General features: G+C 60.6%; 1 protein-coding gene across 2 annotated transcripts; it reads right to left on the bottom strand.

Annotated features, from left to right (window-relative positions):
• Positions 1 to 50: 50 nt before the first annotated feature.
• Positions 51 to 9,681, bottom strand: STK25 (serine/threonine kinase 25). Of its 2 annotated transcripts, none has more exons than XM_064286362.1 (12): positions 9,568 to 9,681; positions 9,261 to 9,379; positions 5,975 to 6,205; positions 5,658 to 5,714; positions 5,461 to 5,569; positions 4,825 to 4,982; positions 4,518 to 4,703; positions 4,060 to 4,205; positions 3,679 to 3,793; positions 3,350 to 3,421; positions 1,158 to 1,294; positions 51 to 699 (listed from the first exon to the last, which is right to left on the bottom strand). In XM_064286362.1, exons 2-12 carry the CDS (start codon positions 9,288 to 9,290, stop codon positions 660 to 662), a joined length of 1,281 nt encoding a protein of 426 aa, XP_064142432.1. In that variant the 5' UTR covers positions 9,291 to 9,379; positions 9,568 to 9,681; the 3' UTR covers positions 51 to 659. The 2 variants fall into 2 exon arrangements, with proteins under 2 accessions (XP_064142432.1, XP_064142431.1); XM_064286361.1 differs by having other exon boundaries at positions 9,507 to 9,629.
• Positions 9,682 to 16,298: the final 6,617 nt, after the last annotated feature.

The following is a 16,298-nucleotide window of genomic DNA, read 5'->3' as shown; positions in this document are numbered from 1 at the left end:
AGGCTGGTCAGTGGGGGCTGGCGGCCTGGACACAGCCCCGCACTACCAGCTCCAGTTCACTTCTTTATTGAAGATGGCAGGACCATTCAGCGTTCTCTGAAACTAACAGCTTAACCTCAAAGACTTCAGGGAACAGAGTTCAGTTTTCTTAAAATACAAAACACTGTGGGGAACACAGCACGGCAGGGGACAGGGCCACGCGGGCAGGGTCCCAGGCAGGGCAGGGGGCCGGGCGCTCCTCTTGGGGCTGCTGTCCTCTGCTCTACCCCCCAATCTGTGACAGGAGGACAAGGGCTGCCCTGGGGCTCTGCCCTCAGCCCAGGCCGCAGGGAGGAGCCAGGTTCCGTGAGTCCAGTGAGCCCTGAAGCAGACAGGCCCCACCCCAAAGAGAGGAAAGCTGGGCCCTCCCCTGCACGGGGTCATGCACGCACGGTGCCTGCCCTTCTCTGTGCAGGTCCTACGTCGTGGCACCAGCTGCTGAGAAGGGCCCAGGCGGGTAGGGGTGGAAGCAGTGTCCAGTGAACATGTTGGATGGACTTTGCGTGGGGTAGGGGCAGCTCGTGAGCCCCCAGGGTCCTCGTGGACATGACCCAGCTCTGGCAGCACACTGTCCTCACAGAGCGTTAGGGACGCCGCTCCCCTCAGACAGCAGCGTGGCCTCAGCGGGCAGATGTCAGGTGGTTTCTGTTGTGTGAGAACCTGCAGGGAGGAGGGCTTGTCAGTGCGGCAGCACCATCCTGTGCCCACGTCGGGGTCCTAGAGGGTCAGAAGCCCATGCCAGGGCCGTCCCCTACCACAGCCATGAGGGCCAAGAGTGGCACTCATGTCCTAGAAAAGTGCCAGCCAGGTGGGCCTCCAGGGTGGGGGATGGGGACCAGAGGTCGGGTGCCCAGACGGCACCGAGGCCTGGCCTCCTCCCTCCCCGGGGCACGGGGAGACCCCAGACACCCCATGTTCCCTCCATGGTCCCACCCTGAGACAGGACCGTCTCCCCTGCCCACGCCTCCTCTCCGGCACCAGAAGGTTCCATGGCTATGAATCAGTTAAACAAGAAAGGAAGAAGCAGCTCCTATAGTCCTTTCTTGCCAGGGTGAAGACGGCACAAAAAGCGCCAAACTGGCTGCCGGAGAGCGAGTCCCCACCTGCTGCACCCTCACCTCTGCACCCGCTCCACCAAGTGGGCGACCAGCTTATCTGAGATGCCAGGGCAGGACTCCTCAGCCAGGCTGAAGGCATTCTCCAGCTCCTCCAGTGCCCCCGCACGCCCACCGCTCTGCCTGTGCTTCTCCTTGAGCTGTGGGAGATTTGCTGCTGACCACTGGTGACCACCGCTGACCACCACACCCACCACTGACCCACTGACCACCACTGACCACACCCACGGACCACCACGCCCACTGCTGACCACACCCACCGCTGACCCACTGGCCACCATGCCCACTGCTGACCACACCCACCGCTGACCCACTGGCCACCACGCCCACTGCTGACCACACCCACTGCTGACCCACTGACCACCACGCCCACCACTGACCACCACACCCATCGCTGACCGCCACGCCCACCGCTGACCACCACTGACCGCCACACCCACCACTGACCAGACCACACCCACCGCTGACCCACTGACCACGCCTGCCGCTGACCACACCCACTGCTGACCCACTGACCACCACACCCACCGCTGACCACACCCACCGCTGCCCCGCTGACCACACCCGCCACTGACCACCACGCCCACCGCTGACCACCACACCCACCGCTGACCACAGACCACACCCACCGCTGACCCACTGACCACCATGCCCACAGCTGACCACGCCCACCACTGACCACACCCACTGCTGACCCAATGACCACCACACCCACCACTGACCCACTGACCACGCCCACCGGTGACCACACCCACCGCTGACCCACTGGCCACCACGCCCACTGCTGACCACGCCCACTGCTGACCACCACACCCCACCCCCGAGCCAGTGCCACTCCAGATGGGACGAGTACAGGGGACGGGCAGCACTCCTGGCAGAAGAATCTGCTCACCACGCAGGGGGCTGGCGTGGGAGACCCTGTTCCTACTGGAAGCCCCGGCCTCCTCTGTACCACCCCTGCACTCTAGGCCAGGCAGGGCCACTTCCCCCCAAGCTGAGGTCGTGGAAGCCAATCGAGGGGCCTCCTGACTCAAAACAACACACAAGCCAGCAAGGTCCAGCGTGCACAGCAAAGACAGACCCTGGGCAGGACCGGGGGACCGCGTGCACCCTGGTTGGGCCTGTCCCGCCACCTGTAGGCCAAGCTGAAACCAGTCATTCCTTAACCCAGACTCTCACCTCCCTAGGCATTGCCCACCTGATCCTGGTGACAGGTGGGGCACCCACTCACAGGTACCAGGGCAAGAACACAGCAGAGGGCTTACCTGGCCAAGACGGTTAGACAGGTAGCAGGTAGGCAGGGTCACTGAGCGTTCCCTGATTACGGCCCCGCCCCCACTCACTCTCTTCAAGGCCATCCCTCAGGGGTCTCCACACAACCCCCGGCCCCTTACCCAGCAGCAGCTGACACGATCAGGAACCCCAGGCTGGGGCTCAGGCCAGGGGAGGGGCAGGTACCACACAGGGGTGCTGCGAAGGTATCATCTCCCACCGTCCTCATCACACACGAAGTGTGGGGGTCGGGGGGACAGTCCTGTGGCCAGAGGTGCTGGCGGCCAGCAGCACCTCGAGGGCAGTGACACATGAGAAGGCAGCAGCCCTGCCCCCCCTCACATGTCTGCAGAGGGACAGGCCCAAAGTGGGAGGGGAGCGGCCCTCCCCATGCCCCAAGGCCCAGCCTGGCCCAGCATCCTCTGCAGCCCTCACCTACCACGCTCTGCGCCCCCCGTCCTATGTCCTCTCCAGCCCCCAGGTGTTCGCACGAGCCCCACAAGGCCCTGTTGCATCGCCCCAGGCGTCCACAAGGCCGCCAGGATGCCCTCTGCACCTGCAAGCCCTGGACGGTGTCCAACCTCCAGCCACAGTTCTGCTTGAGCTCACACCTGCTTCCCTCAGGCCCATTCTCCCAGAGGCATCCCAGCCTCCAGATGGCCACCGCCCTCCTCCCCCAGTCCTGCCATCCAGGGACAGGGGGCTGCATTTCCAGATGGGTGGTGCCCCGCCAGGCTGTGGTGTCTCAGAGCAACAGAGGCCCAGATATGGCCAAGCGGCCACACGGCCACTGGGAGCCACCCTTCAGGCCCCGGGCCTGGGCCAGACCTCTCATTACAAGTGGCAGCCAAAGTCCAAGTGAGTGGCCCATGTGCACCCACCCTGCCAGTTCCCCAGCCTCCACAAACCCACGCTGCCCTCACCTCTCCGAAAACCGGCCGGACCAGTGTGGACAGGCTCTGCGACCTCGGCTGCCGCTGGACTGGTTCCGCTGACTGCAGGGAGACAATCCGTGGTGAATAGGCCCCGGCCCTCCAAGCCCCCGGCCCTCCAGGCCCCTGGCCCACTACCGTCCAGCCTCCCTACCCCGCAAGGCAGTGTGCAGACCCGCAGGATGACCCCATCTTCCAGACCCCATACCACCAGAAGCTGGGACAGCCAGGGGCGCCAGAGGAAGACAGGAGGGAAGCCCTGTCCCTCCCCGCCGCTGCCCCTCTTGCCCCTGCCCCCACCCGCAGGGTAGAAGACTGACCTTCTGGGAGCCGAGCAGTGCAGATCCTTTGTGCAGCTTGCTGTGGGGGCTGGGACGGATGGTGGGGGGGAACGTCCAAATCGGGCCTTGGTCCCCATCTTCTGTGTCACCATCACTGAGAAAAGCAGAGTCACAAACACCACGGAGGCCCCCCAGCCCCAAGGAAGCCCCTCTAGCCTCAAGGAAGCCCCTCTGCCGTCCCCACGGCCCCCCGGCTGAGGGAGCCCCCATGCTGTCCGGGCCTCCACGCTGGGTGGAGCCCAGCCAGGCAGCAGAGACCAGGTGGTTCCAGCACGGTTCCTGCCCAACACCAGCTCCCACCCCGAGCACCCAATCCCTGCCCTGAGCAGGGCCCCCCAACCAGGGACAAGCAGGACACACATGTCAGAGTCCTCGGAGCTGGACTCCTCGCCATGGCCCTCGGCCTTCCAGCGCTTGTAGCGGTCGATGAGCTCGGTGAGGAAGGATGGCTTCTTGGTGTAGCGGGCGATAAATTTGTGCTTCAGAAGCTCCTTGGCGGTGGGCCTCTGGGAGGGATGGCTGTCACTGCCCTTGGGGCTGGGAGGGGCCACCCGCCACCCACAGGGACTAGACAAGGCCAGGGCCACATCAGGGCGAAGGAGCATCCTCTGCCCACCCGAGACCCCAGCCTTTGGCATGGCCCACACTGGACATGGGCTTCAAAATGGGTGGGGGCCACTAACAGGTGGGGGGCTCCAACAAGGGGGCCCTGATCAAGGGGATGGGCCAGCGGACTTCTGCCTCAGGCCTGTCACCCCTACAGGTGGCGGTGCAGGAAGGGGGTTCCCCTCTGAGGGGCGGAGCTGGGCAGGGCTTACAAATCGGGGGTCCTTGTTGAGGCAGGCCTCCACAAACTCCTTGAAGGGCTTGCTGTGGTGACCTTCCAGCGTAGGCGGGTTGTTCTTGGGGATCAGGAACAGAACCCGCATGGGGTGCAGGTCAGAGTTTGGGGGTTCCCCCTTGGCCAGTTCGATGGCAGTGATCCCCAGGGACCAGATGTCGGCCTGAACAAGCAGTCACAACAGGCGCCCCCCCGTCAACCTGGCCTTCAGGCTGCCAGGGAAAGCAGCCCCCAGTCCCTCAAGGGCCTCTGGGCCCCCACCCCCACATGCCAGCCATGCCCACCTTGAAGTCATAAGCCGACTGTTTGATGACCTCAGGTGCCATCCAGAAAGGGGTGCCCACAAACGTGTTCCTCTTGATCTGTGTGTCAGTGAGCTGTCCCGCCACCCCAAAGTCCGCCAGCTTCACATCACCCTGCTCGGAGAGCAGCACGTTGGCAGCTGCGTGACAAAGCAAGGCAGGGCCACCTCAGCCAGGGGCCTCGGGACGGGGCCTGCCACCCCTCAGTGCTGCGGGGACCCAGTCTGGCCTTGACGACGAGTGCCAGGCCGGGGGCTTCAGGCCGGGGCCTGTCACCCCTCAGTGCTGCCTTGATGATGAGTGCCAAGGACACAGTGATTCCCTTTGTTAAACTGCCCAGCGGGCCCTGCAGGAGGGGGCCCTGTCCAAGAGACAGCTGATAGGCCCTGTGCTTCCCCACCCTCAGGGCCCACTCAGACCTACAAGACCACGGGTAGGACTCTATTACACTAGACGTGGGTCGGGGGGACAAGAACCAAGCAGGTTCTGTCTGCTATTGACAGAAACAGGCAAGGCTGAACAGCTCAGTTTCCGAGGACGCAGAGAGAACCAGGCTCTGCAGGCCAGAGCCTGGTGACACCGAGCCACACCCCACGTGCCCTGCCCCCTGCCCGAGACCTTTGATGTCACGGTGAATCTTGCGCTCCGAGTGCAGGTAGTCCAGGCCCTTCAGGATCTCCCGCAGGATGGTGGCGATGTATGTCTCCTCCAGGGGGCCTGGCTTCAGCTGCGGGGAGATGTGACACAGGGCCTCGGCCCCACCCCCCCCCCCCCCACTGCCCGCAGGTCCCAGGGCCCAGGGTGACCGGCCTCACCAGGTCCAGTGCCGAGCCGCCACCCAGGTACTCCATGATGATCCACAACTTGGTGCTCTGCCGCGGGAGGGGTGCCATCAGCGCCCAGGCACGCATCCCCGTGGCCAGGGCTCAGGGAACTCAGGACAGGAAGAGGGCTCCCCCTCGGCCCTGTACCCTCCCACCACGCCCCTGCTCCAGCCACCCAGAAGATGCCAGGTGCTCACATCAGAGGCCCCGCAGAGCCCAGAGGGTAACACCGCCCTCAGGCCAGGGAGATGGGGTCCCAGCACGCTCACATGCTGAGCAGACCCTCTCAGCCCCCCACCCACAGGCACCTTCAGGTAGGAGCCGAAGTAGCGCGTGATGTAGGGGCTGTCGCACTGGCTGAGTACGGTGATCTCCTGCTGGATGTCCTCGATCTCGTCTTCAGCCTCCTCTAGGTCGATGATCTTGATGGCCACTACCTCCTTGGAGCGGTTGTCGATGCCCTTGTACACCTCCCCGAAGGAGCCCTTCCCGATGCGGTCGAGCTTGGTGAAGAGCTGCTCAGGGTCCACGCGGGAGTGCTGCACAGCAGATGGGGCAGGGCTGCTCAGGACGTCCATCGCATCCCACACCCACGACCGGCCAGCACGCAGGCAGATGCCCTGGCTGGGACAGCAGCTCCACAGCCAGACCCACACCACCGCGAGACAGCCCCGGTGCCTCAACACACTCCTTCCTGTGAAAGAACCTGCATCCACCCTCCGCCCAAGAGTGCGCTGGGTACCACCCACCACTTGCCACATGGGGTCAGGGACGCCGAGGGGGGCAGTGCATGAGAACGGGTCCCCTGCTCTGCCCCCACAGTGGCCTCCACCCTCTTGTGCGAAGAGAGCCCCAGTCCCTCTACCCCTTAGCAAGGGGTCCCCCAAAATCAGCCCCAGCTTGCCCATACTCTGCCCAAGCACTTCAGTCTTGCAGGTTCAAACATCACAGAAAGTCCTAGTGCCCCTGGTCCTCAGACTTAAAAGGACACCAACCGCCCATTCAGAAAGTGCCCCAGAGCCATGGGCCAGGCCTGGGACACCCCTGCCGGCCCCTCCACTGGTCCCCCCCACTGGCATCGGGGCTTTCTCAGCACCTGGAAGTGAGAATATCATGCTCACTCAGGGCCCTCAGGGGCATCCCACCAAACCACCCACAGGTCTGCCCACGCCACGCAGCCCCCACCCCGCGAAGCCCCGGGGTGACTCAGCAAATCTGGCTAGTGCCCTGAGCTTGCACCCTCTGTCACTCGGAGGACATCGTCCACCTCCTTCTATCACGGCACAAAGATGCCCCGAGGAGGCTGGGTTGTCCCACTTAGCATCTTTAATCAGGCCATTTGTCAGACGTGGAGCGTCAAAAACAAATCCTGACTCTGCTGGCTTGACTCAGCGTTAGCTACACACCCCAGCTGGGCCACAATGGTCCAGGATCCCCTGCCCGGCAGCTGTGCCCCACCCTGGCATCGCGGGTTTCAGGCAGGTCCCACAGAGTCCAGAGCTGAGCTGGGACTCCAGCTTCTGTGCCACGTGGACATTCTCCCAGTTTCTCCCGCTGGTCCCTGGCCCAGCACACATCGGGGGCTGCACTTTTAAGAAGCACAGCCGGAAAAACTTGCCCCGAGTCGAGAAGAACAAGACCAATCAGCGAGGATGAAGTCAACACGACAGCCACCACGGGCTCCCTCTGTTCCACTGTCATCCTTGCCCAAGCCCTCCAGTCCCCGCACGCTCCTCAGCACCAGCGGCTGGACGCAGGGCACTCAGTGGGGTGGGCCGTTGGATGGCCACTTCCTACACAGCAATGCTAGACTCTCAAGGCGGCTCGAGGTGAGAGAAGAACAATCAAAAGAGAAAAACGCCGAGCCTGGTTAGCGGCTCTGCAGAGCGGCCTTCTCTTCACTACTCTCCCTCAAGGAACACATGTGTACACACATCCGCACACAAACACACATGCACGCAGGCGTGTCCTGTCTTCCCTATGCACCAATGCTTACACAAGGACCACCTGGTCAAGCCCCGCTCCTCTCAGGACCTATCAGGGTTCTCCCTACACAAACTGCTGTGTACTAGCCCTGCCTCCCGCCACGCCATAACATGGCCCGATGACCACAATGTGGCCCGATGACCACAATGTGGCCAGATAATCACAACGTGCCCCAATGACCACAACATGGCCAGATGACCACAATGTGCCCCAATGACCACAGCGTGGCCAGATGACCACAACATGGCCAGATGACTGCAGGTCAGGCGCAGGCTCCCTATGGATGCTGACCTCTGACTTCACTTGATGCTGAGGTCCAGTTTCCCAAAGGATCCCCACCCAGTGCCCAGCCCCGCCCAGCCCTGAGGGCGCACCCCGTCCCCAGATAAAGCGTCTCCTCCCACACTGCTCTCTAAACCGCAGAGAGCCACTGGCTCTATTTTAAGACACTCAGAGCTTATGTCACACAAAGGCGTGTACATGGAATAGTCTCCCCAGGTCTGAGCCACCCACAGACCCTGCCACAGGGTTCACCATGAACCTCTCCTCCACACCCAGACCCATGTCCCCCTGGCAAGCCCTCAGGGACACAAGCAAAATGTACCTGGGTCCTCACCCCTCCCAGACTCAGCAGTCAGTGCTCTCTGGGGGTGCACACTGTGCACACACACGCTCATATGTGCATTCATTGGGGTGCACACCCGCTCATGTACATACTCGTACTCATCGGGGGTGCACACCCTTGCATGCACACATATATCTGCATGTATGGGGTGCACATCCACACATGCACACACTTACACACACGTCCATCTGGGATGCACAGCCATGCACACATGCTCAAACTCACTCGTATTGGGGCACACACCTGCAAATGCACTCATATGCACGCTCATCTGGGGTGCACACCCATGCATGCACACTCATACACTGGTCTGGGGGTGCACACACTCATGCACGCTTGTCTGGGGTGCATACTCAACACACACACACACAACCTTGTCTGGAGGCACACGCAGGCACACACCTACACATGCTTGTCTGGGGTGTACACCCATGCACACGTGCTCAGACTCTCATCTGGGGGCACACACCCGCACACACACACACACTCACATGTACACTTATCTAGGATGCACATCCCCACATGCACACTCACACACTCATCTGGGCACACACAGGCGTGCACACCCACACTCACAAACTCACTTGCCTGGGGGCACACACCCACACATGCACATGCACTCATGCACTCTCGTCTGGGGTGCACACCCACTCACACGCACTCCCATCTGGGGCGCACACCCACACACATGCACTTTTGCCTGGGTACACACATGCTCACACACTTTCATCTGGGTACACATCCGCGCACACACATACTCCTGTCTAGGGCGCACACATGCGTACACACTCGCACACACTCTCGTCTGGGCTGCACACACGCATGCACTCTCGTCTGGGGCGCACACCTGCTCACGCGCACTCCCGTCTGGGGCGCACACCTGCTCACGCGCACTCCCGTCTGGGGCGCACACCTGCTCACGTGCACTCCCCTTCTGGGCTGCACAGATGCGCGCACGCACCACCCAGGCGGCCGCCCCATACCTGGTTGGCAAATCCCCTGAGGTGAGCCATGTCTGCCCGCGGCCGTCACACCATCCGTCCGCAGCCCAACGAGGCGCCGGGATCCGCCTCAGCTCCGGGCCGGCCGCCGCTTCAGTCCACTGCGGGGACAGCAAGCCGCTCGCGCTGTCCGGCCTCCGCCCCCGGCGACCTTCCTCCCGGCCGCCCCCAGCCCCGGGCCCCTGACCCCCAACCGCCCCGGCGCCGCCCCGCCCGGCAGCGGCCCACCTCCGGGGGGCTCCATCCCGGCCTCCCCCGGCCCGCTCCGTTGTGCCCGCGGAGGCCCCACCCGCAGCCCCTGATCTCCGGGAAGCCGCCCCGAGCCCGCGAAGCAGAGGCAGTGGCGGCGCCGGAGAAAGCCCGGCGGAGACAGCGGCAGTGGCGGCGGCGTCGTGGCCCGGCCCGAGGCTCTCTGGGAAACAGAGTCCCGCCACTCGGCCCGCGCCCCGTCGCCGTCCAAGCTAAACTACAAGTCCCGGCAGGCCGCGGGGTGGAAAGGCAGACGGGGAGAGCGGGCCCGCCGCACGGCTCGCTGGGGCTTGGAGTCCTTCGCCGTGAGCCGCAGTGGACTACAAGTCCCGGCAGGTCGCGGGGCGGGTGGGCGGTGTCGTGACGGCGGGGGCGTGGCCTGCGACGGGCATCAGCGCGTCTGGGCGTCGGCGCGTCGGTGCGTCGGCGCGTCGGGCGTCGCGTTTGGCCCGGAGCGCGCCCCCCGGCCTTGTAAGGCTCCCGGCCGCGCCCGTTCCGCTCCCCAGCCGGAGCTGGACCGGATCCCGGGGGCGGCCGCGGCGGCCTCGCCCTTCCCGCCCCGGCTCCCCACCTCCGCTGCCCGGCCGGCCGCACCCTGGACCCCCCTCCCGCCCCTGGACCCCCCTCCCGCCCCTGGACCCCCCTCCCGCCCCTGGACCCCCCTCCCGCCCCTGGACCCCGCGTCCGCACCCTGGACCCCCCTCCCGCACCCTGGACCCCCCTCCCGCACCCTGGACCCCCCCTCCCGCACCCTGGACCCCCCTCCCGCACCCCGGACCCCCCCTCCCGCACCCCGGACCCCCCTCCCGCACCCCGGACCCCCCCTCCCGCACCCCGGACCCCCCCTCCCGCACCCCGGACCCCCCCTCCCGCACCCCGGACCCCCCCTCCCGCACCCCGGACCCCCCCTCCCGCACCCCGGACCCCCCTCCCGCACCCTGGACCCCCCCTCCCGCACCCTGGACCCCCCCTCCCGCACCCTGGACCCCCCCTCCCGCACCCTGGACCCCCCCTCCCGCACCCTGGACCCCCCCTCCCGCACCCTGGACCCCCCCTCCCGCACCCTGGACCCCCCCCTCCCGCACCCTGGACCCCCCCCTCCCGCACCCTGGACCCCCCCGCGTCCGCACCCTGGACCCCCCCGCGTCCGCACCCTGGACCCCCCCGCGTCCGCACCCTGGACCCCCCCGCGTCCGCACCCTGGACCCCCCCGCGTCCGCACCCTGGACCCCCCCTCCCGCACCCTGGACCCCCCCTCCCGCACCCTGGACCCCCCGCGTCCGCACCCTGGACCCCCCCTCCCGCACCCTGGACCCCCCCGCGTCCGCACCCTGGACCCCCCCGCGTCCGCACCCTGGACCCCCCCGCGTCCGCACCCTGGACCCCCCCCGCGTCCGCACCCTGGACCCCCCCGCGTCCGCACCCTGGACCCCCCCGCGTCCGCACCCTGGACCCCCCCGCGTCCGCACCCTGGACCCCCCCTCCCGCACCCTGGACCCCCCCGCGTCCGCACCCTGGACCCCCCCGCGTCCGCACCCTGGACCCCCCCGCGTCCGCACCCTGGACCCCCCCGCGTCCGCACCCTGGACCCCCCCTCCCGCACCCTGGACCCCCCCTCCCGCACCCTGGACCCCCCTCCCGCACCCTGGACCCCCCCGCGTCCGCACCCTGGACCCCCCCGCGTCCGCACCCTGGACCCCCCCGCGTCCGCACCCTGGACCCCCCCTCCCGCACCCTGGACCCCCCCTCCCGCACCCTGGACCCCCCCTCCCGCACCCTGGACCCCCCCTCCCGCACCCTGGACCCCCCCTCCCGCACCCTGGACCCCCCCGCGTCCGCACCCTGGACCCCCCCGCGTCCGCACCCTGGACCCCCCCTCCCGCACCCTGGACCCCCCCTCCCGCACCCTGGACCCCCCCTCCCGCACCCTGGACCCCTCCCGCACCCTGGACCCCCCTACTGTACCGGGACTGTCTCCCCTTCCCAACAGGACCCCACTTGTCTGCACCTGGACACTTTAAAACGGTGAATTTTATGATGTATGAATTAGATCTCGATAAAGCTGATAGCAAACAACCATCTGACTTTTCCTTTAAAAAAGGTAAAACTGATCTCTGTGTCTGGCCAAGTGGAATAACAGAGGTCAGATTTCCCTTCTGCTGGAAACAACTGAAAGATATATGGATATAGATAGGTGATTGATTGATTGATAGATTGGTGATAGATAGGTAATTGATAAATGGCAAGATACATGAAACAATGCTTTTCAAGACAATGACACTAGATAACAAAGCTCAGTGGCTCCTCGTGACAAAACAAGAGGTGTGTTTACTGCTTGCAGAGAGTTACCAGACTGCAGTTGAAAGAGGGGGAACCCAAGGGGAGCCTGGGTTTGAGGATCAGAGTTGAGAGTCCAGGAGGTGGTGGTGGTTAGACTTAGCAGGAGAGAGAGACAGGAGAGAACTCTACAGATGTGCAGGAAGCCCCTTGAGTATCCAGCAGTAGTGATCTGCGCCCGACTGTGAGGAAACAACCCCAAACTGGAAAAGAACCGTTTGAAGGTATTAGAGGTGCCCCATGCTCAAGTCAAAGGAGTAGTGTCTGTCCCCACCAGCCTGTGGTGCAGTGAATTACTTAATGTGGCCCTTCTAGCCATAGTCTAGAAACCCTGGTGGCGTAGGGGTTAAGAGGTATGGCTGCTAACCAAAAGGTCGGCAGTTCGAATCCACTAGGTGCACCTTGGAAACCCTTTGGGGCAGTTCTACTTTGTCCTATAGGGTTGCTGTGAGTCAGAATTGACTCAATGTTACTGGGGTTTTAGCCATAGTCTTTGTAACTCGCACCAAATGACTGGGTGAGGACTATGCAAATGAGGTGCTTGTGGCCCACCAAGGGGATTGGATAGCTTGCTAGTAATGTAAATAAGGTGTACTGCACCCTCGGGGGGGGAGGGACCATGCAAATATGGTGTCTGGAGTCCTAATGAGGGGATTGGTCAGTTTTGCCATCCCCTAGGCTTAAAGAGGAGACAGGGGAGAGAGAGAGAGAGAAGCTATAGCACTGAAGACAGAGGCAGCAGAACCAGGACAGAGAGGGACAGTGCTAACACTGGAGATGGTGAGAGACGGTGAGAAGCGGCAGCAGAGAAACGGCGGCAGCAGAACCAGGAGGAAGCATGGGGAGCTTACTGGCCCACAGAGCAAGAAAACTGAGCACCTTCGGGCACAGGGCTTACCAGTGGGGCAGGGTACCTCTAGGCACTTATGGCAGAGCTAAAAAAGCTTTATAACAGTTGCCCCAGAGGCCGAGGGGCCAGAGAGAGGTGTGCCTGCAGCCTGGCAGAGGAGAGGCTGTCCTGATGGAAGAACTGTATCCTGAGTGAACCTGAATTGTAATGCGTTACTTCCCTAATAAACCCCATAACTGTGAGTATGGTCTGTGAGTTCTATATGGCCATTGCTACAACTGAACCCAGCAGGGAAGTAGGGAGTACCAAGTAGGGAGGACAGTTCGTGTCAGAATTAGTAAAAAGCCTGGCAAGAGGAGGTGCGTCTGACTTCTACCTCATAGCAATCAGCCTTGGTTTGTTGATCTTGATTCTCCTTCCCCCTTGTGAAATTTAGAGGTGGTTAGATGCCTGCACTACACCGTCTTTACAGACAGACTGGACAGCCTCATAATTCACAGGGCAGTGGGTAGAATACTCAGGGAAATCCTGCCTCAGTGGCATTAGTATTGCCAGGGTTAGCGAATGATAACAGGATGCCGAGTTATTTGAATGCCAGACAAACAACAAAGAACACTTTAGTATAACTACGTCCCAGGTGTTAAAAGGGATATACCTGTACTAAAACATTACAAATTGTTATTATCTGAAATTTAAATTTGACTGGATGGTCTTTATTTTACCTAGAATCCTGTTAGGAGTAATTAGCCCTCAACTAAACACTGCTGTGGTCCTGCCTCACAAATCCTAGAGCAGGACCTGAAAGAATCTCACTGCTTCCAAGTACCTCAACTGCACCCACAGCAAAGCTCAGGAATGTTTATAAAGAAAAAAAAATAAGAATACAAAAATATCCAACACCTAGCAAGGCAAATGTCCAGGCATGCAAAGAAGCCGGGTCATGTGGTCCACATTGAGAACTAAAGTCAACCAATCAAAAACACCCCAGAGCTAACACAGGTGTTAGAATTAACAGTTGTTGTTAGGTACCATCAAGTCCGTTCCTGCCCATAGTGACCCCATGCACAACAGAACAAAACACTGCCCAGTCCTGTGCCATCGTCACAATCTCTGTTATGTTTGAGCCCATTGTTGCAGCCACTGTGTCAGTCCACCTCGCTGAGGGTCTTCCTCTCTCTCACTGACCCTCTACTTTACCAGACATGATGTCCTTCTCCAGGGACTGGTCCCTCCTAATAACATGTCCAAAGTATGTGAGACAAAGTCTCCCCATTCTGGCTTCTAAGGAGCTTTCTGGCTGTACTTCTTCCAAGATGGATTTGTTCACTCATTAACAGACATGGATATTAAAAGTTACTATAACTTATACATTCAAAAGTTAAGTAGAGACATGAAAGAAAAAAAAAAGACCCAAATCTGATTTCTAGAGATGAAACTGCAATGCGTGTGAGATGAAGGGTACACAAGATGGTATTCACAGCACATGAGACACTGCAGAAGAAAAGATTAGTGAATGTGAACACACAGCAATGGAAATACACAAAACAGAAAAAAGAATTTTTTAAAATGGGAAGAGCATCAGTGAGCTGTGGATGCTGGAAAGCATGTTCACACAGTAGCAGGACAGAAACCGTGGGTGGTCACACACATCCAGGACATAAACCTCCTTTGTGAGAGGCAGCAGACTGGGCCTTCCAGCAGCCACCCCTGGTCTGAGACGAAGGCAGGCTCCAGGCTGCAGCCACATGCCACCCAACCCCTTCATTTAGCCCACAGAGGGTAGGTGGCCTGCTCCAGGTCCCCACGCAGAGCAGATTCTGAGTCTCAGTTCCCAGACTCTCTCCCCTTCCCTACCCCGCACACGTCACCCCGTCACCCCCTGGGCTTTGGAGCAGGCAGGTACCAGTCCTGTGACTTTGAGCAAATCACTTAATCTAACTGAATTAAAATTCTTTGCTTTTAAATGGGAACAATAAATCCTGCCTCCCCGCCGCCCCACCCCGCTCATTCGGAGTGTGTGTGGGGTAAGAATTCAGTGAGATAATGAATGTAAACTCAGTAAGTGCTGAATAAGGGGGGACCCCATCTCCCCCATCCAGGACATCTGTCCTCCCACTGTGACTCGGGAAAAGGGCACTGCAGCAAGAGACCCTGCACGGCTGCTGTTTTTTTCTGAACCTCCTTTCCCAAGTAATTTGTTTTATTTGTTTTGTTATTATTTTCTATTTGGGTTTTCTTTTCAGGAGGTAGGACATGTAGACGTTATACAATTTAAAAAGTAAGAAAAGCTACTCAGTGAAAACCAAGTTGCCCTCACACCTGCCCTGTGCACTAGCATCCTGCCTGCAGGATCTGCCCCTGCCCGTTCCCGGGGCCTCTGCAGAGTCCGTGCACGTGGAGCACACACTTGAGCACACGCGCTCCTTTAGTTTTATACAGATGGGAGCCCGCCATGCCTACCACCCTGCACCACAATGGGGAGAGGTCTGCCCTTAACAGAACCACAGACGGCTGCCCGTTCTTTTTAGCAGCTACAGAGTGAGGCCTGTACCACCACGGATTAAACTGGCCTACTGATGAACCTCCGGGGTATTTCCTGTCCTTTGCTGTTACAGTGAATCCTCAGTGTTAACTCTGTGTGCACAGGCCTTCACACACATGGGTGTGTCTCAGTTCTCCAGTGCCGCTATAACAAATGCCACAGGTGGATGGCTTCAACAGACAGAAGGTTGTTCTCTCACAGTTTGGGAGGTTAGAAGTCCAATTTCCGGGCGCCAGTTCCTGGGGAAGGCTTTCTCTGTCAGCTCTGAGGGAAGGTCCTTGTCATCAATCTTCCCCTGGTCTAGGAGCTTCTCAGCTCAGGGACCCTGAGTCCAAAGGACGCACTCTGCTCCTGGCACTTTTTCTTGGTGGTACGAGGTCCCTTTCCTCTCTGCTTGATTCTTTCTTTGACATCTCAAAAGAGATTCACTCAAAATAAAACCTAATCCTGTAGATTGATTCCTGCCTCATTAACATTATACAGGCAGAATTTAGAACACATAGGATGATCACATCAGATGACAAAATGGTGGATAATCATGGCCTAGCCAAGTTGACACACATTCTTGGGGAACACAATACAATCCCTAACAGGGCATACAGGCTCGTTTTCTAGACGGGAAATTGCTGGATCGTTTAAAATGCTGGAACGGTGAGATTGCCTTCCACAGAGCTGCTCCCACTCTGACTGCACCAGCAAGGGAGCTGGGTCTGTACCCCACCCCTGGGGCTAGTGACAAATGGCTCATGTCCACGGAGCTCACAAGGCCCAGGTTCTCAGCACTTCCGTGTATGATTCACTCAGGCCTCACCAGCACCCTGGGAGAAGGTTTTATTACTTTCTCCATTTTACAGCTGGGGAGGCTGAGGAGTACGCTTACAGTCACACGCCAGCAAGGCAGATGCTGTGAACAAACTGCTTCCCCGTGCGGCTGCTGGGTTACGGAACTGTTCTATCCTTGCCAATCTAATATATATATTTTAAATAGTTTTTCGTTTTTAAATAAACCCTTCACCCATAAATATTTCTGTTCGTATCTCTA

Source organism: Loxodonta africana, chromosome 6 (genome assembly GCF_030014295.1).
Source record: "Loxodonta africana isolate mLoxAfr1 chromosome 6, mLoxAfr1.hap2, whole genome shotgun sequence".
Classification (NCBI taxonomy): domain Eukaryota; kingdom Metazoa; phylum Chordata; class Mammalia; order Proboscidea; family Elephantidae; genus Loxodonta; species Loxodonta africana.
Note: the sequence above shows the minus strand (reverse complement) of the source record. Positions and strands in the feature narration are given on the sequence as shown.